Source organism: Camelus ferus, chromosome 35, assembly GCF_009834535.1.
Source record: "Camelus ferus isolate YT-003-E chromosome 35, BCGSAC_Cfer_1.0, whole genome shotgun sequence".
In the NCBI taxonomy this organism is placed as follows: domain Eukaryota; kingdom Metazoa; phylum Chordata; class Mammalia; order Artiodactyla; family Camelidae; genus Camelus; species Camelus ferus.
Genome location: NC_045730.1, coordinates 12637048 through 12663729, shown reverse-complemented (window position 1 = coordinate 12663729; position 26682 = coordinate 12637048). Strand labels below are relative to the sequence as shown.

The window sequence follows — 26682 nt, the reverse complement described above, 5'->3', positions numbered from 1 at the left end:
TTTTCATATTCTTTTTCATTACAGGTTATTACAGGCTATTGAATATAGTTCCCTGTGCTATACAGCAGAAACTTTTTTAAAACTTATTTTTATATATAGTGGCTAACATTCATAAATCTCAAACTGTCAAATTTATCCCTTCCCATCGTCTTTCCCCAGTAACTGTAAGATTGTTTACTATGTCTGCGAGGCTGTTTCTGTTTTGTAGATGAGTGTCATAGTGTCCTTTTTCTTCTTTCTTTTTAGATTCCACAAAGAAGTGATATCATATGGTATTTTTCTTCCTCTTTCTGGTTTACTTCACTTAAAATGACGATTTCTAGGTCCATCCATGTTGTTGCAAATGGCATTCTTTTATTCATTTTTTAATGACTGAATAGTATTCCATTCTTTTCAGTATATCACAACTTCTTTACCCAGTCACCTGTTGAGGTGCCTATGAAAGTTAAAAGCTTGACCATGTGGGGTTCATTCCTCCCACACAAAGGGGTGCTAGTGCCCTATGAACATCCACTGGATGAGGTGGCACTGCTGTCCATGGTGCCCTCCCTGTCCAGGGTGACCTGTGTGTGCCTCCATCTGAGGGGCATCTGCCCTGTCTGAACCAGCCAGGACTCCAGAGGGAAATGTCTCATTGACTGTGGACTCTTCTCAGAGCTGGTGGCACTCCCTCAGCAGGTGCACTGGCAACAGGGTTAACCAGTTGAAGTCCTTTGGATTCTGAATTGAAATCAAGTTGTGATGACAACCATGACCTCAGAAAGGTTCTTCTCTATCAGGTTCCATTATTCACTCTGTATTCCATATCCTTACATGTGTGATCAGAGTTGAACACGATAGGTTTCACTTATTAAAGGGATAAACAATAAGAGAGGGGCTCATGCTGGGTGTAAGCATTATGTCACATGGAGGAAGGTGTCCCGGGGGAGATGGGCAGAGTGGGGTCAACCAGAGCTCCCCCTTCCCCATCTCTCTATCTCTGGAAGTGAGTCAAGGTGAAAAAAAAAACAAAACATTAAGGACAGATTTGAGTGACTGGTGAGGCTAGTTTGGAGGCTTCAGTAAAAGATTATAACGACATAAAAAGGTTTGATCTCCATTCTCTACCAAGAAAAGACATTTCATAGCCCAGTGTGCAGCCCTGAGAGGTAAACTGTGAAAATGTGATGAAGGAAGGGGACATGATGATGAGGATGACTTAATATTTACTGAGCCATTGGTATTCCCCAGGCACAGTGCTTCCTGAACAGTAAGTACCCCATATTGATCTCACCACAACCTAATGAGATAGGGTCTATTCTTATCCCTATTTTACAAAAATAAAATTGTCCAAAGAATATATAAGGTTATTAAGTGGCATTGCTGGGATTTGAACCAGTTTCCAGTTTACAGCCTGAATTCTCAATGATCACACAAGAGTCCCAAGCTGATTAGTCCAGTCCTACCCTCCCTAGTGATCAGCATCCTCCCCTCCAGCTTGGAAGAGGAAAGGAACTTGTAAAAGGGCAGTATTCTGAGAGGTGGGTCATACAGAGAGAGGCAGTCTCACCTCCAAAGTCTGGGTTCTGGAAGGAGTGATGGAGGGGCGGTAGTTGGCTGTACATTATGGATATGTTTATTGAACACTCTGGTTCCTGTCAGCACACATCAGTGGAACCACATTCCCAGGCCCTGAATTCAGCCTCACAGTGACATGGTGCCAATTCCCCTTTCCCTAAAGAGGGCTCAGTCAGTGGGTGATGGATGGGCAAATAAGAATTCTGTGTGACTTGCTCTGTTTTGTTTTGTTTTTTTGCCTCCAGGCGCCTTTCTAGTTCAGTGACTAAAAAACAAATCAATCACCAAGTAGAATCCTAAATTTAGGTCTCGTAAACAGAAATACTCTTAACATAATTGAGAAATCTGATTTCAAGGAAAACATCATTTACCCCAAAGCTCAGTGAGTAACACAGAACTGAGATGACTTCAAGGGATGACCGTGTTCAGCCACCCCAAATTTAGACTCTGTCCATATTTAGAAGGTAAATGGTTGTCATAATCTTTTTATCATTACCACTCAGTTTTAAGGAAAAGAGAATTTCTAGAAATTTTGATTGCTGGAGGCTGGAGGTTCCTCTCAAGCTACTGGGCTGCTGATGTGGATTACCAAAGAGCCAGCTATAAGGTAGCACGATGGGTGGGAGGGTGATGAGCCTAGAAAGATGCCCTTGAGAGCTACGGCATCCTATTCTTCGGATGACCCCTGAAGATGACCTCTGACACCAGGTCTCTGCTTACAATAGTGCACACTGGTGACAGGGTTGCAAAATGCTCACTGAGGACGTCCCTCCAAATTCTTCCAACAGCTGACTCCTGTTAGCTTCTCCACGCCCGAGGCACCCCCTCACCCAATGGTCAAGTTAAACCCACTCCATCTTGAAGGTTATGGAGTGAGTAGCTCACACCAAGATTTTTAATTTAGCCAGCCCCAAACTACTCAAAACTTGAACTTGGAACAAAGTCATCCATCAGTGCCTTTCTAATGAAATTGGCTTAAATTAAGGCTTCATGCCCACATCAGAACCTGCTCATAGAAACCCAAACACAGCTGGTACCAGGCGCTTCTTGTGGGCAATCTCCACATCATGGTGACCAGCACAAAGGGGTTTTGTTCAGCTGCATATTACTCTCCAACCAAAGAATGGCAAAACTCCACAAGATGGGTCTGCTTACGTTTCAAGGCAAGTACGAATAAATGTGCTTTCTGTGGACTCCTTATCCAGGTGACTCCTGCAACCGATCCGATGCTCACAAGCCAGGGCGGAAGAGCAGGAACTCAGGCGTGGTGTGAGGTTTGGAGGGAATTAATCAATGTAATCAAAAGCACACAGCTCTTGGGCAACAGGGTCACGCGCCTGCTCTTTCTCGCGACAGGTGCGTCTGCTCTCCAACAAGCCTGTGGCGCTCAAAGGCGGGGGGAGGGGTGGGCAACCAGCAGTATCACCTGCAAGTTGTTCAGAATCAAGCCCCACCGCGGGCTTACAGCATTAGAAACTCGACAGATGCAGCCCAGCCGTCCTACAAGTAGCAAATCGTCCGCTGGCCCTAACATAAGCCTATGTCTGATTCTGGCGCGGAGCGGTGGGGGGCGCGCAGCTCGGTTTCCCCCCGACACCCCTCCGCCGGCCAGGCCCACCCGACCGAACTGTCCCCTGCGGCGCGAGCCCAGGGCGGCTCCGGGCGCCCCCAGCAGACCCCCCCCCCCCCACCATGGGCAGCCAGAGCGCCAAGGCTCCCCGGGGCGACGTGCCCGCCGAGGTGGCAGCAGGCGCTCCCCCCCCCCCCAAGGCCAACGGACAGGAGAACAGGCACGTGAAAAGCAATGGAGACTTGTCCCCCAAAGGTGAACGGGAGCCGCCCCCAGTGAACGGAACAGCGGAGGCAGCCGGGGCCGCTGGCGATGCCATCTAGCCAGCACCCCCTAGCCAGGGCGCTGAAGCCAAGGGGGATCCCCCCAACAAGGAGACCCCCAAGAAGAAGAAATTCTCTCTCAAGAAGCCTTTCAAATTGAGTGGCCTGTCCTTCAAGAGAAATCGGAAGCAGGGTGGGGGCGATTGGTCTGCCTCCTCACCCACAGAGGAAGAGCAGGAGCAGGGGGAAGTCGGTGCCTGCAGCGAGGAAGGCACTACCCAGGAAGGGAAAGCTGTTGCCACCCCTGAGAGCCAGGAGCCCCAGGCTAAAGGGACAGAGGCAAGCGCTGCCTCCAAGGGAGGAGACACAGAAGAAGAGGCAGGGCCCCAGGCCGCAGAGCCGTCCACTCCCTCGGGGCTGGAGAGTGGCCCTACACAAACAAGCGAGCAGAATGAGTAGCTGGGTGGGGGCAGGTGGGTGATCTCTAAGCTGCAAAAACTGTGCTGTCCTTGTGAGGTCACTGCCTGGACCTGGTGCCCTGGCTGCCTTCCTGTGCCCAGAAAGGAAGGGGCTGTTGGCCCCTAGCCACGTTCCTTCTCCTCCTCTCCCTCCTGTGGGTTCTCCCATCATCCATCTGGTCTTCCTCTTAAGGCCAGTTGAAGATGGTCCCTTGCAGCTTCCCAAGTTAGGTTAGTGATGTGACATGCTCCTGCCCTGGCCCTACCTCTCAAGAGGCAATTGTTGGTTTTCTTCCCCAATTCTTTTCCAAGTAGGCTTTGTTTACTCTCCAAATCCCTGAGCCACATGTTGGGGTGCCTACACTCCCAAACCCTGAGTGTCCAGCCTTTCCCTGTTGAGATTTTAGTCTCTTTGGGCTGTGCCTAGTGGCACCTGGGCTGGGGTGGACACTGCCCCTGTCTAGGTTTTTATAAATGTCTTACTCAAGTTCAAACCTCTAGCTTGTGAATCAACTGTGTCTCTTTTTTGACTTGGTAAGCAAGTACTAAGCTTTGGGGTTGGGGGGAGGTCTGTAATGTGAAAAAACTTCTTGTCTTTTTTTTCCCCCCTCCCATTGTTGTAAATAACTTTTAATGGCCAAACCCCAGATTTGTACTTTTTTTTTCCTAACTGCTAAAACCATTCTCTTCCACCTGGTTTTACTGTAACATTTGGAAAAGGAATAAATGTCGTCCCTTTAAAAAACAAAAACAAAAACAAAAGCCTGTGTCTGAGAATTAATGCACTGTATCAAAATGCCCCCTTGAATGAAGCTCTAAAGGAAACTAGAAGAAACCTCGTTTTGAAATCAAAGAAAAGTAGCAGAAAAAGATTTTGTTTGGGTAGACGTGAGAAAGATTATGTACTGGTGAGAGGAGAGATATATTTGATTGAGTGCTATGAGTCATTTTGGCAGTAAAATGGACTTTTTTTCCCCCTTGTCAAGATATGTCATTAAAAAATAAGAAAAGTATTAGGCATCTGTTTTCCAAGAAAAATGACTAAAGCCAGAGTTACTTTCTATTTTAACAATTTTGCTAGGTTATCAGTAATGTTCCTTGTACATTTCATGAGCTTACCTACTGAAATAATGCTTAGGGTTCTATGTTGCCTTAGAAAGAATATAAAATATATTTCACTTGCCAGTAAGATTATTCTCATAAACATACCCTGTTAAATCTAAGCGAGTTTACATGTTAATCTACTGCCCCCGACTCAAGCTTTGTTATGTTAAAAAAATTTTTAAATGTCATCTTCTGTTTCACATTTTCTTTGCCTAGAGAAGATTTCCTTTGGTGATTATAGAGAAAAGTGCTGACATATTGGCCTTTAAACTTCCCAAGTTTGCTTATTTATGAGCATTTCTGAGCTAGTGGGTCTTGCTTCCAGGTGATCTATATTATACTGGTTTTGTTAGAGTTGATTCAGAATCTGACATTCAGTAATAGAAGGTAATACAAACCATCACATTGAAACTAGATTTTATTATATTTGTTTGTAATTTAGTTCGCTTATGGTTTATAATCACACACACACAATATATTTTTGACATCAAAGAATTTGCAGCAGATTTTATTCCAATAGACATCTGTCCACTTCAAATACAACAAACATCTTTTATTAGGGAAACAGTATTTTTTGAAAGTTTTACTAGAATTAATTTAGAGTTTACTAATTACTAAAAAGGTGTGAGTTCTATCACGGTGTTGGAAACTAAAAACACAATTTCAATTAAGGACAACCTGACATTTATACACTACAGGAGTAAAATTGCATTATACAAGTAATAAGTTAACAAACTAAAAGACACAGACTTCACCTAAGATAAAAATATTTAATTTACATGTCACTATAGAGTAGAACAAAAGAAATAAAATGAAGCCATAGAAATTGATTTCTGAAGGATTTTGAGACTCTTAAATCTTAATATTTTGTTCATATATAGCCAAGAGTAAGAGGGAAAGCCAACCTAGGGTCAGTCCAAAGTTCTGCAGGAGAAACATCAACCAGGGTCGCCGTGTTTGAACATGAGTCATTTCAGGAAGCTAAAAAAAGAACAAAAAACCAGAATAAGATCCAGATATATTCACTGCTGGGAAAAGTTTGGTGGGAAAACATGAGAGACTCTGTTATTCAGAACTCAATAACCTTTCAAATTCCCCAAACAGTTACAAAATGTTTAATATGTACTCTTACCAAAATTTTAAAACGTAAGATAAATCATGCCATTTGAATGTGATTAGAAGGATGCTAGTGATGCCAGGAGTCTTATAATGACGTAGTTATCAGCTGAAAGCAAACCCAACTCTTCTTACCTTTATTTTCAGAAAATGCTTAAGTGGGAAACAGATAATGGATGAAAGGTAGTGTTTTTTGACTGTGCAGTAAATGAAGCTGCCAAATGCACTGAGTGTTACATAGCGTTTGCTTCTTTTCAAAATGATGACCGAGGTCTTCCTGACCTTTAGAAGAATAAAGACATCATCTCCTAAGACTATGTTTTATTCCCAGAGAGAGAAATGGCAGCTGTTTTATGTTTGTCAAATGCCGTAACGCCATTTAGAGGGAAATGCGCACTCAAGCATCTGTGTGAAGTGCCTCAGCGTGTTTCTGTCTCACATTTTTTTTTTTTTTTGAATCCCTCAACCTGTGAAGGTCAGAGTGACTCTCTTTCAGGACAGTCATTTCCATTGGAGCACAGGCTCAGGTCAACATGGATTGGAGACCGAATGTTGGCATTATTGACATATTGGGCTGGATCGTTCTTGGCCGTGAGGGTTCTGCTGTGTATCATAGAGGGTTGGGCAGCACTGCTGGTTTCTATCCATTAGATGTTAGTTGTGCCTCTGCCACAACCAAGAACGTCTCCTGACGTTGTCAAATACACCCTGGGGGGTAAAATTCACCTCTGGTTGAGAACTACTGGATTCTTTTACCTACTGAGGAAAAAGGTCAAACATAAAACATGCAAGGGCTTTTAGAAATTTGGCAATGGAAAACAACCTTATGTATTTTTAATGCCTGTATGGAAGCATCCTGAATGTTCTGTGTGGGTGTGCTTGAGATGGATAGTCCTCCATTTTAATTAGCAAAATAGATGGGAGAAGGATTAAGATTATTGCAACCTACCACCTCACACCTTAGCATGGAGCAGTGGGGAAAAAAGAAACCAAAGTAGGACCCAAAAATGCCCTCCCAGATGGATAGCTGTAAGTTATGTGCCATTTGGGTATTTTTCTGCTGTGTTTAAACATAAGGTTAATTAACCGTGCTACTTTAAAGAAATCCTTCATGGTTCATTATAAATTTAAAATGATATTTTGAACATCCATAGAATGCAGTATGTGTTCTCGAAGAGCTTGCAATTGAGAGTATTTTTGAGGGATTAACAAGCTCTGTGCACTGGAGTTCCCCATTACCTTTACTTCTCAATAGTTTATAAGCAATTTTCAATAGTTTACTCCAAGACTGGGCAACAGGGACAATGGGTTTCCTTTCTTCTTAGTAATCTGTATCTCAGACTGTATTTCTGAGACACAGTTAAGCCATCTCTGGTCATCATTGTAAAGACTCAAACGTTGATTAACCTTATTTTCAAATACTGAAATAAGACACGGTGTTTTTCCCTCTCCTCTTTGTTCTTCACATGAGATCATTAATAATCATTTACAAGATGTGGCTGAATTAAAAGCCACACCTCTACTCACCTCTACTGTCTCTAGGGCCACCTGGCTGTTGTTCATCTTTGATAAAGCAGTAGAAGTAGTTTCTGGAATGATTCTCTTGACAAATGCTCATAAACTACGGGTCATCTACTGAACCATCATGCTTACTTGGAGCTAATTGTTGTGGAGGCAAAATATTTCAGATAAGATACAAACACAGTGGTGAAAACAGTTCCACTTCAACGGATAGATCTTGGGATACACTTTCACACCATCAGTGTCTTAACGAACCTACATTTGAGTTGGCTTGTTTTCTAATTCCCATCTTTGCCTCAAACTTCCACTCAGAATCTTTGGATGGGAAGAAGTAGGTTTGATTAGAGTAGATTTAATAGCAAAAAAAATTTTATATACAAAAAACACTGAGATAGAATTTGTGTCTTGAGAATTCCTGCCCTGACTAAATCCAAAAATGCCACAATTTTTAAAAACAATTGTTTGATCAATTATTTTTCTCACTAGCCTAAGCTTATAGACCCTCCATCTGCTTATCGTGTCTAACACATGTTAGAATTGAATATGTATGTTTATAAGAGCTTCTAGCCTCTGGCAATGGCCCCACTCCCAGTGAGGAAACCAAGCATCCTTTATTTTGATTAAGTAGAGAGCATCACCCCCAGGAAAACATCATGAGTATTACACAGCTCCAGGAGCCACCATTCACATGAAATACAATGTTTTCTTTGGAGTTTTGTAATAGCTTCCTTGCTTTTTTTTTTTTTTTTTTTTTTTTTTTTTTAAGATCAAAATAACTGGCTCTGTGATAACTTTCCCTTGAGGGAAAGATGTGCTGCTAGAAGTCAGTCCCTGATCCTGTGTCTCTCAGGATGCTCCGGCTGAAAGTCCAATGCAGCGTTTACTTTCATTGACATCCATTGTATCCTACCCTTTCTCATGTCTTCCCCCTCTCCTATTTACTCCTCCTAACACTGCAAGAGATAAAATCATTAACTCCTTTTAGTTATGAGGGAACGTTGGCCCAGGGAGGATGATAACTTATCCAAAGCCACATAGATGTGATGTCAGAACTGGGACAAGAAGCAAGGTCATCTCATTATTGTAGAGGATATACAAACATCCACAAAGACCACCTTTATATCTAATCTAATTTTCTAAAATTCACTTCTGTCTATTATGGCCAGTACATTTCTAATGAATTAGAAAAAAATGGAAAATGCCAACACTAAAAATGTCCAATTAGGCATAAACTAGTCACTGCATGTGATGAAAACATACAATAGAATATGTGGATATCATGCTCCCTTTGTCATAGAAGATATCACGTGACTGATTCTATGTTTGGTTTTTTTTAATGAAGGTGCTGGGGATTGAACCCAGGATCTCCTGCGCGCTAAGCATGTGCTCCACCACTGATCTATTTTCATCTCCACCCCCCAATCTGTTTTTAAGGCAGAAAATATGTACTTGACAAAAGCTATAACAACAGACTAATTTTTTATACCTATGGAGACAAACAATGAAAATCAATATTTCAAAAAAGTTTAAGGAGATTCTCATCTGGTCTGGAAGCTTTGATCTTAATTTGGCTGAACTGTCTGAACTTTCCTTGTCTGCCTCATTTGGTAAGAATACCCAGCTAAGCTTGCTTTTGAGACTACTTGGCACTCTTTTGGATGACTATGGATGACATGCGAACCATAATCTCTCTTGGATACATACTAAAATACCAGAGAGTTCTACAGAAAGTCTTTCCAAAAGGTACAAATATAAAATGCCAAAGCTCAAACTACATCTGATTACAGCATTTCACTTGCTCTGAATCCATCCACGTTTTAAAAAAATCTTTTCAGTCAGCAAGTTTTGAAGGAAAATAAAGGTCCATATGAATTAATGTTTAAGAGCATATATTTTGCTTTTTCTCTTTTTAAAATTCCCAACAAGAGTTTAAATGCCACCATTTCCCTCTGGCTTTCAAGAGAGAAAAGTCCCCTTTTCCTCCAGGGCAATTAAATTCTGTTACTGAACAATTTTACAGATCTTGATTTATACCCTGAGAGTAGAGCGGGTGAAATGATAGATTAAGTGTGTTAACATTGAAGTAAAAGATAGGAAAAAACAAGAGAAGAAATGTTAGCAAAACAGCCTTGCCCAGAGGTAGTATTAGGAGAAATGTTGCTAAGAGTCTTCCCAGATATTTGGAAACCTTGAAGTAGAAAGTAATTTCCTTTTTTACCTCCATGCTTAGCAAGTCCCTCAACTCAGATCAGAGACTGCCTAGACATGACAGTCAAGGAGCTGTAATTTTCTGGAAAATAATCTTTAACTAAGAGGCAACTCTATAACATACTATTATTAATTTAAAAAAAAAAATTCAATAAGGTACAAGAAAGAAATTCCCTGAGATGCATGAAGTCTACATATTGATTGTGACTTGTCTACAGATAATGATCCCTGCAAGTTCTATTAATGAACTGAGAGGTAGTTATGACGGTCAATTGCTAATTAGGATTTCTGAACATTTTAGAAAGTGATAGTAAATAAATATTTTAAACTTGAGTCCATCCCCATAATTGTATTCCTAGTCAAGGTGAAGCTTTAAAATGGATGTTCACAGAGAATGTTAGAACACATCAGGGAGGAAAGTGGATAAATACTAACATCATGTACCATATAGTAATTATATACGATAAGGACTTATCACAAAGGGTCTATAAACCATCCTTGGAGACTAAGATTTTTTTCTCTCCTATACTTCACACTCTTGTTCCATACAAAGACTTCTCTGCCCATTTCCATCTGTATTCTGAAAATGGTTTCTTGATGACATTAAAGATATACTACTGGATATTTCAATGTTTACCTGCAATATGGTTCATAAATGTACATCCTGAAAAAGCTGAAGATCCAATGTTTCTACAAAATGCTAAAAATTTCAAAGTCCTTTCATTGTTAACAATCCACAATTCAAATACAGAAATTAAATGTTCATTTATTGAAGACACTTGGTGATGTCTCTTATGAAGGCAAATTGCAATTCAAGTATTTTTCCTCTCAGGAATGCATATCTTTTGCCATCATCAACTTTCAAGAGAAGTGATTTGTTTATCCATTCACAAAGCACAATTAACAACTGGTTTCAGAGGGACTCTAAAACCCATTACACACAATGAGTCAGGTATATTAAATATCTGCATTTGACAAGAAGACCCATGCTTGTTCTCAAGAAAAATGATGAGGAAAAGAAACCTCCGAAACTTCTTTTGCAGGATGTCCTAATGATGCTTAATCCCTTTAGGGGATTTACATATTCCATGGACTGGTCTACCTGTCACATTTGCAAATGGTTTAATTTTATCCTTGCAGAAGACTCACATCTAAAAACAAAATGGAAACTTGTAAATGGAAGTCACCATTTGGCTTGCAAATCTGCAATGATCTGTTTGCATGTGCAACTATATACTTAAAAGGTTGAATATCAAAGACCTCTGGTTTCTGGTATGGCACATAAGATAATTGGAAGTCACCAATTTGTCCCAACTACAAGTGAAAAGCTCAAAAATCAACCACTCTTCTTAGAAATGTCAAAGAAGTGAGGTCACAGGGCAAGAAAGTGCTGGTGTAAACACTGGAGAGAAAGACAAGAAGATACAGAGAACCACAATTTACTGGAGGAGAAACCACAAGCAGAAATGTTTGTGGGAATAAATGCCAGGGTGGGGACACCTGAACTATAACTGATGAATCATTAGAGGCTCAGTGCAGACTAGCCTAAGCGATAAAACTTCAGGGAGACCCAGTCTTGGGGGTTTCCCGATGCTTTTGTGAAGTTTTCTGCCTGGAGCCCCACCAGATTCTCATAGAGAATATCAGAAAAACCACCTCCCCCTCATGCTTCCAGCAGGAGGAGGATAAAAGGAGCCATTTTGAAATATGCCAGAGCATTTTGTTGTCCTTAAAAAAGCCTGGCCTCAGGAGAAACTCTCTTATCAGAGCCTAACCCGCTGGGGTTTGGGGAGAGCCTGATCTACCTGAGGAAGGAAAATACCCAACCTTAGCCCCCTTCTCGCCATTCCATCCTACCTAAGCAGGGAGGGGACAAGAAATCCATGGCCCAGGTGCACAGGCTCGCCAAAAGACCTAGAGATTTAATGATACTAACTGCTATATATAAAATAGATAAACACCAAGTTTATACTGTATAGCACAGGGAACTAGATTCAATATCTTACAGTAACTTATAATGAAAAAGAATATGAAAGGAATCTATGTGTGTGTATGTATGACTGAAACATTATGCTGTACACCAGAAATTGACACAACATTGTAAACTGATTATACTTAAAAAAAAAAAAAAGACAGAGACCTAATCACAGGGCTAGAGAGCACTTTTCCTCCCCTCCATGCCTCATACTACATTACTAAAGGCCTATTTACCACAGTTCCTTTTCCCCAGTATACCATGTCATCTTTTCAACAAAAATATCAAGGAATGCTAAAAGGCAAAACATAGTTTCAAGAGGCCAAACAAGCATCAGACCTAGAGTCAGTACAGCAGGAAATTTGGAATTAATAGACCAGGAACTAAAATATATATATTTTATATATATATAAAATGCATGTTTGTGTGCATGTGTGTGCACATATGTATGCTCATATAATAGTGAAAGGAATAACAGTAGTGACACAAGGGGTGGGACAGATGGTTTAGAAATATTTTCTTATTATAAGGTACTTAATGTTACCCATGAAGCAGTACAATGTTATCTAAAAGTGGATTTGGATTAGTTGTAAATGTATACTGAAAATTTTAGGGCAACTACTTAAAAAACTGAAAAAAAGAAGTATAATTAATGTACTAAGACATGAGTGAAAGTGGAATCATATAAAATGCTGAATTAAACCCACAAAAGGCAGAAAAGTATAGAAAACAAAAATGACAACAAAGAACAAGGGTAACAATTAGAAAACAGTAACAAATATAGAGATATTAATGCAGCCTTATCAACAATCATTCTAAATGTCAATGGTAAAATTTACCCATTAAAAGACAGAGATTTTCAGACTGGATCAAAAACCAAGGCTCAACTGCATACTGTCTACAAGAAACTCACTCTAAATACAAAGACACATACAGATTAAAAGTAAAGGGATGGGGGGAGATACATCATGTTACTACTAATCAAAAGAAAGCAAGAGTAGCTATATTAATTTCAAACAGAGAGACTTCAGAGCAAGGAAAGTTATCAAGGATAAAGATGGGCATTACATAAATAAAGAAAAAAAAAGTCAATATTCCAAGAAGACATAACAATCTTTAATGTGTATATGCCTAACAACAGGATATCAAAATGTGTGAGGCAAAAACTGATAAAACCAAAAGAAGAACTAGATGGAGCCACTATTACATTTGGAGACTTTAACACCCGTCTATCAGAAATGGACAGATCCAGGAGGCAGAACAGTAATAAGATCACAGTGGCACTGAACAGCACCATCCATCAACTGGATAAAATTAACATCTATAGACGACTTCATCCAAAAACAGCAGAACACACATTGTTCTTAAGCTCACATGTTACATTCACCAAGATAGACCAAGTTCTGGAACATAAAGCTTAATAGGAATCATACAATGTCTGATCTCAGATCACAATGGAATTAAACTAGAAATTAATAACAGAAAAAATAGCTGGAAGATCCCAAAATACTGAAGACTAAACAGCACAGTTCTAAATAACGTGAGTCAAAGAAGAAATATCAAGAGAAATTAATATTTTGAACTAGATGAAAATGAAAATACAATCTATCAAAATTAGTGGGATTCTGTGAGTACAGGGAAACTTAGAGAATTGAATGCATATATTAGGAAAACAAAAAGAAAGATCTAAAATCAATAATATAAGCTTCCAACTTAGGAAACTAGAAGAACAGAAAATTAAATCCAAAGTAAGGAGAAAAGAAATAATAAAAATTAGAACAGAAATCAATGAAATTGAAAATAGGAAATCAATAGAGAAAAATAAAGGTTGATTCCATGAAAAAAGCAATAAAACAGATAAATCTCTATAAGGCTAACTAAGATATATAGACAGAAGACACACATTATTAATATCAGAAATTAAAGAGGGGACATCACGAAAAATCCATGGACAATAAAAGGGTAATAAAGGAATATTATGAATAATTCTATGCCCACAAATTTGATAACCTAGACAAAATATACAAATTCCTTGAAAGACACAATCTGCCAAAACTAACATATGAAACAGACCATCTGAATAGGCCTATTTCTATTAAAGAAATTGAATCAGTAACTAATAACCTTACAAAGCACCAGGTCCAGATGTGTTCAGTGGTGAATTCTATCAAATATTTAATGAAGAAATTAAGTCAGTTCTCTATAATCTCTTCCAGAAGAAAGAAGCAGAGGAAGTATTTTCTAATTCATTCTAAGGGGCCAGCATTCTTAATACCAAACAAGACAGAGACATTACAAGAAAAGAAAACTACGGACCAATATTTCTCATGAATAGAGGTGAAAAATCCTCAACAAAATATTAGCAAATCAAATCCAACACTGTGTAAGAATTATATACCACGACAAAGTAGGATTTATTTGAGGCATACAAGGCTGGTTCAACATTCAAAAATCAATGAATGTAATCTACATTACAACATCAACTGGCTAAAGAAAAATCACATGATCACATCTACAGATGCATAAAAACATTGACCAAATTCAACACTCAGTCATAAAAAAAAAAAAAAAAAAAAACTCCCAGTAAACTAGGAATAGAGGAAAACGTCTTCAAATTCATAATGAGTATCTATAAAAAGTCAACAGCTAACATCCTGCTCAAAGGTGAGAAACTTAAAGCTTTCCTGCTAAGATCAGGCACAAAGCAATAGTGTTTCCTCCCACAACTGCTTTTCAACATTGTATTGGAAGTCCTAGTGGATGCAATAAGAGAAGAAAAGGAAATAAAAGGTATACAGATGGGGAAAGAAGAAATAAAACTGTTTTTATTTGTGGTTGACGTGATGATCTAGGTAGAAGATCCAGAAGAATCAACAACAAATCTCCTGGAACCAATAAATACTTACATCAAGGTTGCAGGATACAAGGTCAATATATAAAATTCAATTGTTTTTCTATTTACCAGGAATGAACAAGTGGAATTTGAATTAAAAACACATTACCACTTATATTAGCACCTAAAAATGAAATACTTAGGTAAAAATCTAACAAAATATGTGCAAGATCTATATGAGGAAAACTATGAAACTCAAATAAAAGGTGCCAAGGAAAAACTGAATAAATGGACAGATATTCCATCTTTATGGATAGAAAGACTTGATACTGTCAAGATGTCTGTTCTTCACAACTTGATCTATAAATTCAATGCACAATCCCAATTTAAAAAACCCCAGCAAGTTATTTTTTGGATATTGCTAAATTGATTTTAAAGTTTATATGGAGAGGCAAAAGACACAGAATAGCCAACACAATATTGAAGGAGAAGAATAAAGTTGGAGAATTTGATACTACCCAACTTCAAGACTTACTATAAAGCTACAATAATTAAGACAGTGTGGTATTGGCAAAAGAACAGTCAAATAGATCAGTGGGGCAGTGTGGAGTATCCAGAAATAGATCCAAATAAATACAATCAATTGATCTTTGACAGAGGAACAAGAGTAATAAAATAGAACAAAGACAGTCTTTTCAACAAATGGTGTTGGAACCATTGGACATGACTCACAAAAAAAAAATCTATACACAGAGCATATAACTTTCACAAAAATGAAGTCAAGATGGATTACAGATTTAAATGGAAAACACAAAATTATAAAACTACAAGAAGGTAACACAGGTTAAAACCTAGATGACCTTGAATATGGTGATGCCTTTTTAGGTAAAACATCAGAGACATGATCCATGAAAGAAATCACTGATAAGCAGAACTTCATTAAAATTAAAATTTCCTGCGCTGCAAAGTATAATATCGAGAGAATGAAAAGATAAGCCAGAGACTGGGAGAAAATATTTGCAAAAGACATATTTGATTAAAGACTGTTCAAATTAAAACTCAACAATAAGAAAACAAACAACCCAATTTTTAAAATTGGCAAAAGATTTAAACAGACACTTCCCCCTAAAAAGGTAGAAGGTATAAAGATGGCAAATAAGCATATAAAAGGATGTTCAACATCATATGTCTGTAGAGAATTTCAGATTAAAACAGCAATGAGATACCTCTACACACCTATTAGAATGGCCAAAATCCAAAACACTGACAATACCAAAAACTGGCAAGAATCTGGAGCAATAGGAACTCTCATTCATTGCTGATGGGAATGCAAAATGGTTCAGCGACTTTGGAAGACATTTGGCAGTTTTTGTTTGTTTGTTTTGCAAAACTAAACATACTCTTATCATAAGAGCCAGAAATCACACCCCTTGTTATTTACCCAAATATATTGGAAACTTACGTTAACAGAAAAGCTTGCACACAGATGTTTATAGCTGCTTTATTCATAATTTCCAAAACTTGGAAATAACCAAGATATCCTTCAATAAGTGGATAGACAGGTAGCACTTCCAGAAAATGGAATATTATTCAATATTAAAAAGAAATGAACTATCAGGATGTGCATAATACTAAGTGAAAGAAACCAATCTGAAAAGGTACCATACTTTATGATTCCAACTCTATGACATTCTGGAAAAGGCAAAACTATGGAAACAATAAAAAGCTTAGTGGTTGCCAGGAGTTAATTGAAAGGGAGTGACAAAAAGGCAGATCACAGAGGATTTTTAGGGCAGGAAAACTATTCTGTATGATACTGCAATGGTGGAACACATGTCTTTTGTCAGAACCCACAGAATGTACACCACCGAGCATGAACACTAACATAAACCATGGACTTTGGGTGATAATGATGTGTCAGTGTAGTTTCATCAGTTGTAACAAACATATTATTGTGGTGCAGGATTACATAGTGGGGGAAGATGTACATGTGTGGGTCAGATGTTATATGGGAATTCTCTGTACTTTGCACTCAATTTTACCATGAACCTAAAACTGCGCTAAAAAATAAAGATTACTAATTTAAAAAAACCCATTTCCCAGTTACACTAAGCCCATTTCAGGCATTTGACAGGACAGTCATATGGATGTGGCCACCATTGTAGATGGTGCAGACAAAAAAATTTTTTATTATGTAAGGCCAATGAAAATTAAAGAAGTACTCAGCACAAACCACAGGCTTACTGAAAGAAAGAAAAAATTTAATGGTTATGGATCTTCTGGTATTGATTACAAATCTAATGATATGTCTTCTGTTCCACCTACACATTCCTATAACTCTAAATGTGAAAATAGGTGGGAAAAAAGGAGAAGTAAGGAAAGCTAAAGGATATTTTGAGTTACTGGACTGTTTGGTGGCTACAGCCAAAGTAGACACAGCCGTTTCAAAGCCTTTTATTTATACTCAGGACGGGAAGACTTTTTCCAAGTATTTTCCATAGTCTTATTATCTAATACAACTGGAGTTTTTAAAAATGGTTATCACAGCTATGAAGAGCCACTGGAACATCTCAATATTGTTAAACATATGAAAAAAATTTAACTTTTGAATATTCACTCATCCACATATTTACAACAATGTTAATTTTTCAGTTTTTTCGACTTTTGAAGGGTCATTTGATGATTATTCAATTATAACGTGTTATCTAAGAAATTACTACAAAGAGACATGTAGGAGTTCTTCTGTTAAATAGATAGGTAGGTAGATTTATTACAGTTGTGAATGACCCAAAAGTCTATCCAGTGCTTGCAAAACTTAACGCTCGGTCTGTACAACTTTTTATCTATGCACTGTCTCCAAGAAAATTTTCAAAAGATGTCATCCATGAGATCACAACTTGCTGAAAAACTGGTAGAGTAGAAAGACTATTTGGCCTTTATGAATCCAAGAAATAGATGGGCTGATTTTGTTTGTCTTTCTTCTGCCATGTGTTGTCTGACCAACTTACTCATTTTAGTGAATATTCCACCACAGATCCAGTCGCAATGCCTTTTTGCTTTTCTTCCAGATTGTTAACATAAGTGGGCAGGCTTTTCATAGCAGGGATCATCTCATGCATTCAATAAACTTTAGATACATTGTAAACAACCTATGTTAGTCCTGATGGGCAAACAAGGTTGTATTTGGCATTCACTGTCACAGACTTTACGAAAACACCTTGGAAGTTGCTATAGTGAATGAAAAATCACACGAGAATCAAATTTGTCATTCAGTCTTCATTAAGAATTTAAGAAAATATCATCCCTTCCGACTTTGAAAAATAATAGAGATTTATTTACTTATTTTCATCAATAGGTTTATCTATTCATACAATTTAAAATTGAGGAAGAAGAAAAAATAGTGGATAGAACTGCAACACATTTCTGTTTCCAATGCATTTAAAAACAAAAGAAGAGAAATGGGTTTATGTGATTAATGATGGAATCCTTTTGTCTTGTAAATGTTTTTAACTTACACAATTTTATTCACTATAGTATTACATTAAAAATTACTGCTTATAGTTCCAGGAGAAGATGGCGGAGTAGAAGGACGCTCGCAGGTCACCCTCTCCCACAAATACACCAAGACCCACATCTACAGACCCACTCAGCCAACCAGAGTACCTGTGGAACTCCGACAGAACATCGCCCTCTTCAAAAGATAAAGACGCCAAAAATCTGGTAGGAGAAAAGGAAAAAAGAAAGAACAAAAGGCAAAGCAGCGCAGGACGGGTCCCATGGGGAGGGAGCGGCAAAGGAGGACTGGCGCTCGCTCGCTGGGTCTCCCCTCTCCAACTGAGAGGCCAGCGGGACGGAGGGGGAGCCTCCGAGGCTCGGATCTGTACAGAGCAGCCCTTGACTAACAGAACTAAGTTAAACGGGCACAGAGCATCCCCCCCGACACCCAGCCTGAGACACGGGCCGGCAGCGAGTGGCAGGGCCAGGCTGCACAAGCCGGGCGGAGGACGGAAGCGGCTGCACAGAGGCAGCCCCGGGGGAACGCAAGGGGCTGCGCGCCGTGGCTGTGGGTGCACAGGGCAGAACAACCTGGGCCCTCCATAAAACAGCAAGGTTGATGTGCTCTCGGGGGAAGGGTGCACACCCCCATCTCTGAAAACCCGCGGAAAGTTTTTGGGGGAAGAGAGGCGGTGCTCAGGCACAGCCGCCATATCCTCCGCGCTGAGCACTCAGGCGGGGGCGGGGGCGAAACCTGCATCCGCACCGAAGGGCTTAGCAGCCTCAAAGGCCAGACTGAGACTGACCTGCAGCCCGGGGCAGATAGGATCCTTCCATCCTGGTCCCTCAGAGAACTTGCTCCACAAAGACAAACAAGGAGCTGGGTTCTGGCTCGGAGCAGGGACAGGGCTGTCCCTCGGTCTTCCCGAGCCCACCCGCGGAGCGCCGACCAGGGCGGAGCACGCAGCCGCACAGAGAGCGGAACTACCGGCGGAGCAGGTAGAGGGAGAGCGCCCCCCCCCCCCCCCCCCCCCCCGCCTTTCGGGCAGGAACACAGCCCCTGACCGAGGTGCTGGGAGGGGGCACGACCCGCCCTCCTACCCGGCCAGTCTGCAACATCTGACTGCGGCATCCGGAGGGGCAGCGACCCGCCCACCCACAGCAGAGAGCTGTACCTGACCCAGTGTTAGGAGGAGGCGCGATCTGCTTGCTGACAGGTGCTGGGAGCAGCACAGAAGAGGGCGCCAACGGAGGGCCTCTGAAAACGGCAAGCTGAGCTTCCAAAACAGGACGAAGACAGAAAGACTTCACATTAAAAGCACACAGACTCCAGGAGAACACTGACAACCCCCCCCCCTTTTTTTTTAAATCTGTTTTTACCTGTTCTATTTTCTATTACTCTCTTAATCTTTACTTCTTAATTCATTTCTATTCCTCTTGGGTTTTGATGTCCTGCTATTGATTAGACACAGGTTTCAAATACATCTATTCATCTCCCCCCCCTTTTTTGGTAAAGGTTTCAAAAGGACATCTCAACCCGATTAATACTCTGCTTCAACTCACTCTTCTATTATTCATTATACACTGTTTTCAAACCCTCTTGTCCCTTCTTTTAAAATTCTTTCTCTCTCTCTCTTATTTTTTTCTTTTTTTCCTAAGTTCTATTCCTAAATAGGCATCAGATAGATAAAATCCTTAAGGACCAAAATAAACAACTGATACTCCATAAACCACAGTGCCAAAGAGGTATGAGCAAGATGAAGAAGCAGAAAAACCTTTCCCAATTAAAAGAACAAGAGAAATCCCCTGAAAGAAAGATCAACGAAATAGACATCGATAGCCTACTAGATCAAGATCTCAAAAAAGGAGTGATCGAATTGCTGAAGGAATTAAAAGAGATAGTGCTTAGAGATATAAAATATGTCAAAAATGAAATTGAAGCTATAAAGAAGAGCCAAGTAGAATGGGTAAACTCATTGACAGAGATGAGGAATGATCTAATAGCTGTGCAAAGCCGACTAGATAATGCAGAGGAACGAATTAGTGATCTAGAAGACAGGGCAATAGAAAGCACCCATTCAGAAGAACTACAAGAGAAGCAAATAAAAAATAATGAAAATAGCATAAGGGACCTATAGGGATAATATAAAGCGTCCCAATCTTCGCATAATAGGGGTCCCAGAAGGAGAAGAAAGATCAAAGGGGATTGAAAAGGTTTTTGAAGAAATCATGACTGAAAACTTCCCAAACTTAAAGAAGGAATCAGATATCCAAGTACAGGAAGCTCAGAGGGTCCCAAACAGGAAGAACCCAAATAGACCCACACCAAGACATATCATAATCAAGATGGCCAGAGTCAAGGATAAAGAAATGATTCTAAAGGCAGCAAGAGAAAAGCAAAGAGCAAGTTACAAGGGAACCCCCATAAGGCTCTCAGCTGATTTCTCTACACAAACACTACAGGCCAGAAGGGAAGTGGCAAGATATATTCAAAGCCCTGAATGAAAAAAAGATGCAGCCTAGGATCCTTTATCCAGCAAGGCTATCCTTGAGGATAGAAGGAGAAATAAAGAGTTTCACAGACAAAAAAAAAGCTGCAGGAGTTTAGCAACACTAAACCCATGCTAAAAGAAATATTGAAAGGGCTATTCTAAATAGAAAAGCAGCAGGATGCTACAGAAATGAGAAACACACAACTGGAAAGGTGATAACTCATGAATTACAAATAAAGTAAACATGAAATTATAAAAGAAGACATACAAATCACTGAGAGTGGGAGAGGGAGGCAGGGAAATATAGAATATTTTTTCTTTCTTTTTTAATTTTTTTTAACAGTAGGATGGGCTTGAGATCATGTTACTATCAGTTTAATAAAAACAGTTATAGTAATGGGTTGATAGATTTACAAAAAAGGGTAACCACAAGCCAAAAATTTACAAAGGAGTCACAAAAATTAAATAAAATCCATGATAATACAAAGGAAAATTACCAAACCACAAAAGGAAGAAGAAAGGAACAAAGAGGATATACCAATTCAACTGCAAAAATAAGTTCAAAATGGCAATAAACACACATCTATCATTAATTACTGTAAATGTTAATGGACTAAATGCTCCAGTCAAAAGACACAGAGTGGCAGACTGGATAATAAAGCAAGAACCTTCAATATGCTGCATACAAGAGACCCACTTTAGGGAGAAGGACACATATAGATTGAGAGTGAAAGGATGGAAAAGGATATTCCATGCAAATGGAAAAGCCAAAAAAGCAGGTGTTGCAGTACTGATTTCAGACAAAGTAGACTTTAAAACAAAGGCCATAAAGAAAGATAAAGAAGGACATTTTATAATGATTAAAGGAGTGATACATGATGAGGATATTACACTCGTTAATATATATGCACCCAATATAGGAGCACCTAAGTACATACAAGAATTACTAACAGAGATAAAGGGGGATATTGATGGGAATACAATCATAGTTGGAGATTTTAACACTGCATTAACATCACTAGACAGATCTTCCAGACAGAAAATAAACAAGGCAACAGAGAAATTAAATACTACAATAGAAAAACTAGATTTGGTGGATATTTTCAGAGCATTACACCCCCCAAAAATAGGATATACATTCTTTTCAAGTGCACATGGAACATTTTCCAGGATCGATCATGTACTTGGGCACAAAAGAAACCTCAACAATTTTAAGAAGATAGAAATTATCTCAAGCATCTTTACTGACCACAATGCCATGAAACTGGAAATCAACAACAGAGAAACAAAGGAGAAAAAAAGGAAAGCATAGGAGATTAAACAATATGTTATTGAAAAAACAATGGATCAATGAGGAAATCAAAGCTGAAATTAAAAAATACCTTGAGACAAGTGATAATGAAAGCACAACCACTCAAAACCTATGGGACACAGCAAAGGCAGTGCTAAGAGGGAAGTTTATAGCGATAGAGGCCTTCCTCAAAAAAGAAGAACAATCTCAAATAAACAATTTAACCCACCACCTGAGTGAATTAGAAAAAGAAGAACAAAAAGCCCCAAAAAGCAGCAGAAGGAAGGAAATAATAAAGATCAGAGAGGAATTAAATACAATAGAGATTAACAAGACCATAGAAAAAATCAACCAAACCAAAAGCTGGTTTTTTGAAAAAGTAAATAAAATCGACAAACCTCTGGCCAAACTCACAAAGAAGAAAAAAGAGAGAGTACAAATTAGCAAAATAAGAAAGGAAAATGAAGAAATTACAACAAACAAAATAGAAATACAGAATATCATACAAGAATATTATGAAAAACTATATGGAACCAAACTGGATAACCTAGAGGAGATGGACAAGTTTCTGGAAACATACTGTCCACCAAAACTGAATCAAGAAGAATCTGAACACTTGAACAATCCGATCACTAGAAAGGAAATAGAAATAGCAATTAAAAACCTCCCTACAAATAAAAGTCCAGGACCGGACGGCTTCACCGGGGAATTCGACCAAACATACAAAGAAGAACTCATACCAGTCCTTCTCAAACTCTTCCAGACGATTGAAAAGGAGGGATTACTCCCAAACTCATTCTATGAAGCCACCATCACCCTGATAACAAAACCAGGCAAAGACACTACAAAAAAAGAGAATTATAGGCCAATATCACTGATGAACATAGACGCCAAAATCCTCACCAAAATTTTAGCAAATAGAATCCAACAACACATAAAAAAGATTATACATCATGACCAAGTGGGGTTCATCCCAGGGACACAAGGCTGGTTCAACATACACAAATCAATCAGTGTAATACATCACATCAACAAGAGAAAGGACAAAAACCACATGATCACCTCAATCAATGCAGAAAAAGCATTTGATAAAATTCAACACCCATTTATGATAAAAACTCTCGCCAAAGTGGGCATAGAGGGAACATATCTCAACATAATAAAAGCTATATACGACAAACCTACAGCCAGCATAGTACTCAACGGTGAAAAACTCAAAAGCTTCCCACTAAAATCTGGGACAAGACAAGGATGCCCACTATCACCACTCCTATTCAACATAGTCCTGGAAGTCCTAGCCACAGCAATCAGGCAAGAGAAAGAAATAAAAGGGATCCAAATTGGAAAAGTAGAGGTAAAAGTGTCATTATATGCTGATGACATGTTACTATATATAGAAAACCCTAAAAGGTCCACACAAAAGCTACTAGAGCTGATTGAAGAATTCAGCAAGGTAGCAGGTTACAAAATTAACGTTCAAAAATCAGTTGCATTTCTTTACACTAACGATAAATCAACAGAAGAAGAAAGTAAAGAAACAATCCCCTTTAAAATAGCACCCAAAGTAATAAAATATCTGGGAATAAATCTAACCAAGGAGGTGAAAGAATTATACACAGAAAACTATAAACCATTGATGAAGGAAATTAAAGAAGACTTTAAAAAATGGAAAGATATTCCATGCTTTTGGATTGGAAGAATCAATATTGTCAAAATGGTCACACTGCCCAAGGCAATCTACAGATTTAATGCAATCCCTATCCAATTACCCAGGACATATTTCACAGAACTAGAAAAAATCATAATAAAATTCATATGGAACCTTCAAAGACCTAGAATTGCCAAAGCATTACTGAAGAGAAAGAAAGAGGCTGGAGGAATAACTCTCCCAGACTTCAAACAATACTATAGAGCTACAGTCATCAAGACAGCATGGTATTGGTACCAAAACAGACATATAGACCAATGGAACAGAATAGAGAGCCCAGAAATGAACCCACAAACTTTTGGTCAACTCATCTTTGACAAAGGAGGCAAGAATATACATTGGAATAAAGACAGTCTCTTCAGCAAATGGTGTTGGGAAAACTGGACAGCAGCATGTCTATCAATGAAGCTAGAACACTCCCTTACACCATACACAAAAATCAACTCAAAATGGATCAAAGACTTAAACATAAGACAAGATACAAGTAAACCTCCCTAGAAGAAAATATAGGCAAAACATTATCTGACATACATCTCAAAAATGTTCTCCTAGAACAGTCTACCCAAGCAATAGAAATAAAAGCAAGAATAGACAAATGGGACCTATTAAACTTACAAGCTTCTGCACAGCAAAGGAAACCATAAGCAAAACAAAATGACAACCTACGGAATGGGAGAAAATTTTTGCAAGTGAAACCGACAAAGGCTTGATCTCCAGAATATATAAGCAGCCCATATGACTTAATAAGAAAAAAACAAACAACCCAATCCAAAAATGGGCAAAAGACCTAAACAAGCAATTCTCCAAGGAAGAAATGATCAATAGGCACATGAAAAAATGCTCAATATCACCAACTATCAGAGAAATGCAAATCAAAACTACAGTGAGGTATCACCTCACACCAGTCAGAATGGCCGTCATTCAAAAATCCACAAATGACAAATGCTGGAGAGGCTGTGGAGAAAGGGGAACCCTCCTACACTGCTGGTGGGAATGCAGTTTGGTGCAGCCACTATGGAAAACAGTGTGGAGATTCCTCAAAAGACTAGGAATAGACTTACCATATGACCCAGGAATCCTGCTCCTGGGCATATATCCAGAAGGAACCCTACTGCAAAAAGACACCTGCACCCCAGTGTTCATAGCAGCACTATTTACAATAGCCAAGACATGGAAACAGCCTAAATGTCCATCAACAGATGACTGGATAAAGAAGATGTAGTATATTTATACAATGGAATACTACTCAGCCATAAAAACCGATAACATAATGCCATTTGCAGCAACATGGATGCTCCTGGAGAATGTCATTCTAAGTGAAGTAAGCCAGAAAGAGAAAGAAAAATACCATATGAGATCGCTCATATGTGGAATCTAAAAAACAAAAACAAAAAGAAACAAACAAACAAATAAAAACAAAACATAAATAAAGGACAGAAATAGACTCACAGACAGAGAATACAGACTTGTGGTTACCAGGGGGGTGGAGGGTGGGAAGGGATAGACTGGGATTTCAAAATTGTAGAATAGACTACACTGTATAGCACAGGGAAATATACACAAAATGTTATGATAACTCACAGAGAAAAAAATGTGACAATGAGTGTGTATATGTCCATGAATAACTGAAAAATTGTGCTGAACACTGGAATTTGACACAACATTGTAAAATGATTATAAATCAATAAAAAATGTTAAAAAAAATTACTGCTTATAATACATGTCCTTATGGACAAAAATTTGTTACCCAGTACTAATTTTTTTTTTAACTCTGAGGATGTTAAAATACAATTGAAAAATTCAGCAAAGTTATGAAATACAAAATCAAGATACAAAAAAAAAATTGTGTTTCTATATCCGAACAATGAACACTCTGAAAAGGAAGTGTTAAGAAAATATTTCCATTGAAAAATAAAAATAAAAAAAGAAAATATCTCCATCTGCAATAGTATCAAAAAAAAAATACTTAGGAATAATCTTAACCAAAAAGGCACAAATAAAGGGACCGATATCCCATGTTCATGGATAGGAAGACAATATTATTAAAGTATCACTACTAGGTAAAGTAATCTACAGATTTGATGCAATCCTCATCAAAATCCTAATGACTTTTTTTTTTTTTTGCAGAAATAGAAAAATCTATCCTAAAATTCATATAAATCTCAAGGGACTCCAAACAGTAAAAACAGTCTTGAAAAAGAACAAATCTGGAGGGCTCACACTCCCTGATTTCAAAATTTACTACAAAGCTATGATAATCAAAAGAATATGGTCTTGTTATAATGACAGACATTTAGACCAGTGGCATACAATAGAGGCCAGAAATAAATTCTTACATACACATGCAATTGACTTTTAACAAGAGTGCCAAGACAATTCAATAGGGCAAGAATAGTCCTTTCAGTAAATGGAGAAAACTGGATATCCACAAGCAAAAGAATTAAGTTGGACTGTTACGTTACACCATATACAAAAATTAACTCTAAATGAATCACACAAATGTAAGAACTAAAAGTATAAAACAATTAGAAGGAAACATAGGGGAAATCTTCATGACATTGAATTTGGTAGTGATCTCTTGGGTATGTCACAAAAAGCTCAGGTGACAAAGGGAAAACATACATAAACTTGACTTGATCAAACTTTAAAACTTTTCTGCAACAAAGGACTTTATGAACAGAGTGAAAAGTCAACCCATGGAATGGGAGAAAATATTTGCAAGTCATATATCTGACAAGGGCTTAATATCCAGAACATATAAAGAACTCCTACAACTCACAATAAAAAAAAAAATGAGCAAAGGGCTTAAACAGACATGTTTATTTTTCTAAAGAAGATATACAAATGGCCAATAAGTGCAGGAAAAGATGCTTAACATCACTAATCCTCATAATGCAAATGAAAACCATGATGAGATATCACTTCACATCCGTTAGGATTGCTACTATCAAAATAACAGAAAATAGCAAGTGTCAGTGAGGATGTGGAGAAACAAACTCTGCAGCACTGTTGGTGGAGATGTAAAATGGTGCAGATACTATGGAAAATGGTACAGTAGTTTCTCAAATAATTGAAAATAGAATTATTATAT

At 38.5% G+C, this 26682-nt stretch overlaps 1 protein-coding gene and 1 pseudogene across 1 annotated transcript in view; one reads left to right on the top strand and one right to left on the bottom strand.

The window, feature by feature from the left end:
* Nucleotides 1–3249: 3249 nt before the first annotated feature.
* LOC102522679 lies at nt 3250–4593 on the top strand (annotated as a pseudogene).
* A 773-nt stretch (nt 4594–5366) lies between these two features.
* SLC39A12 (solute carrier family 39 member 12) overlaps nt 5367–26682 on the bottom strand; it is a 63510-nt gene continuing 42194 nt past the window's right edge. The window contains 1 exon segment of the mRNA XM_032473705.1: nt 5367–5933. Within this exon segment, the coding sequence (XP_032329596.1) occupies nt 5805–5933 (129 nt within the window). The 3' untranslated portion in view covers nt 5367–5804.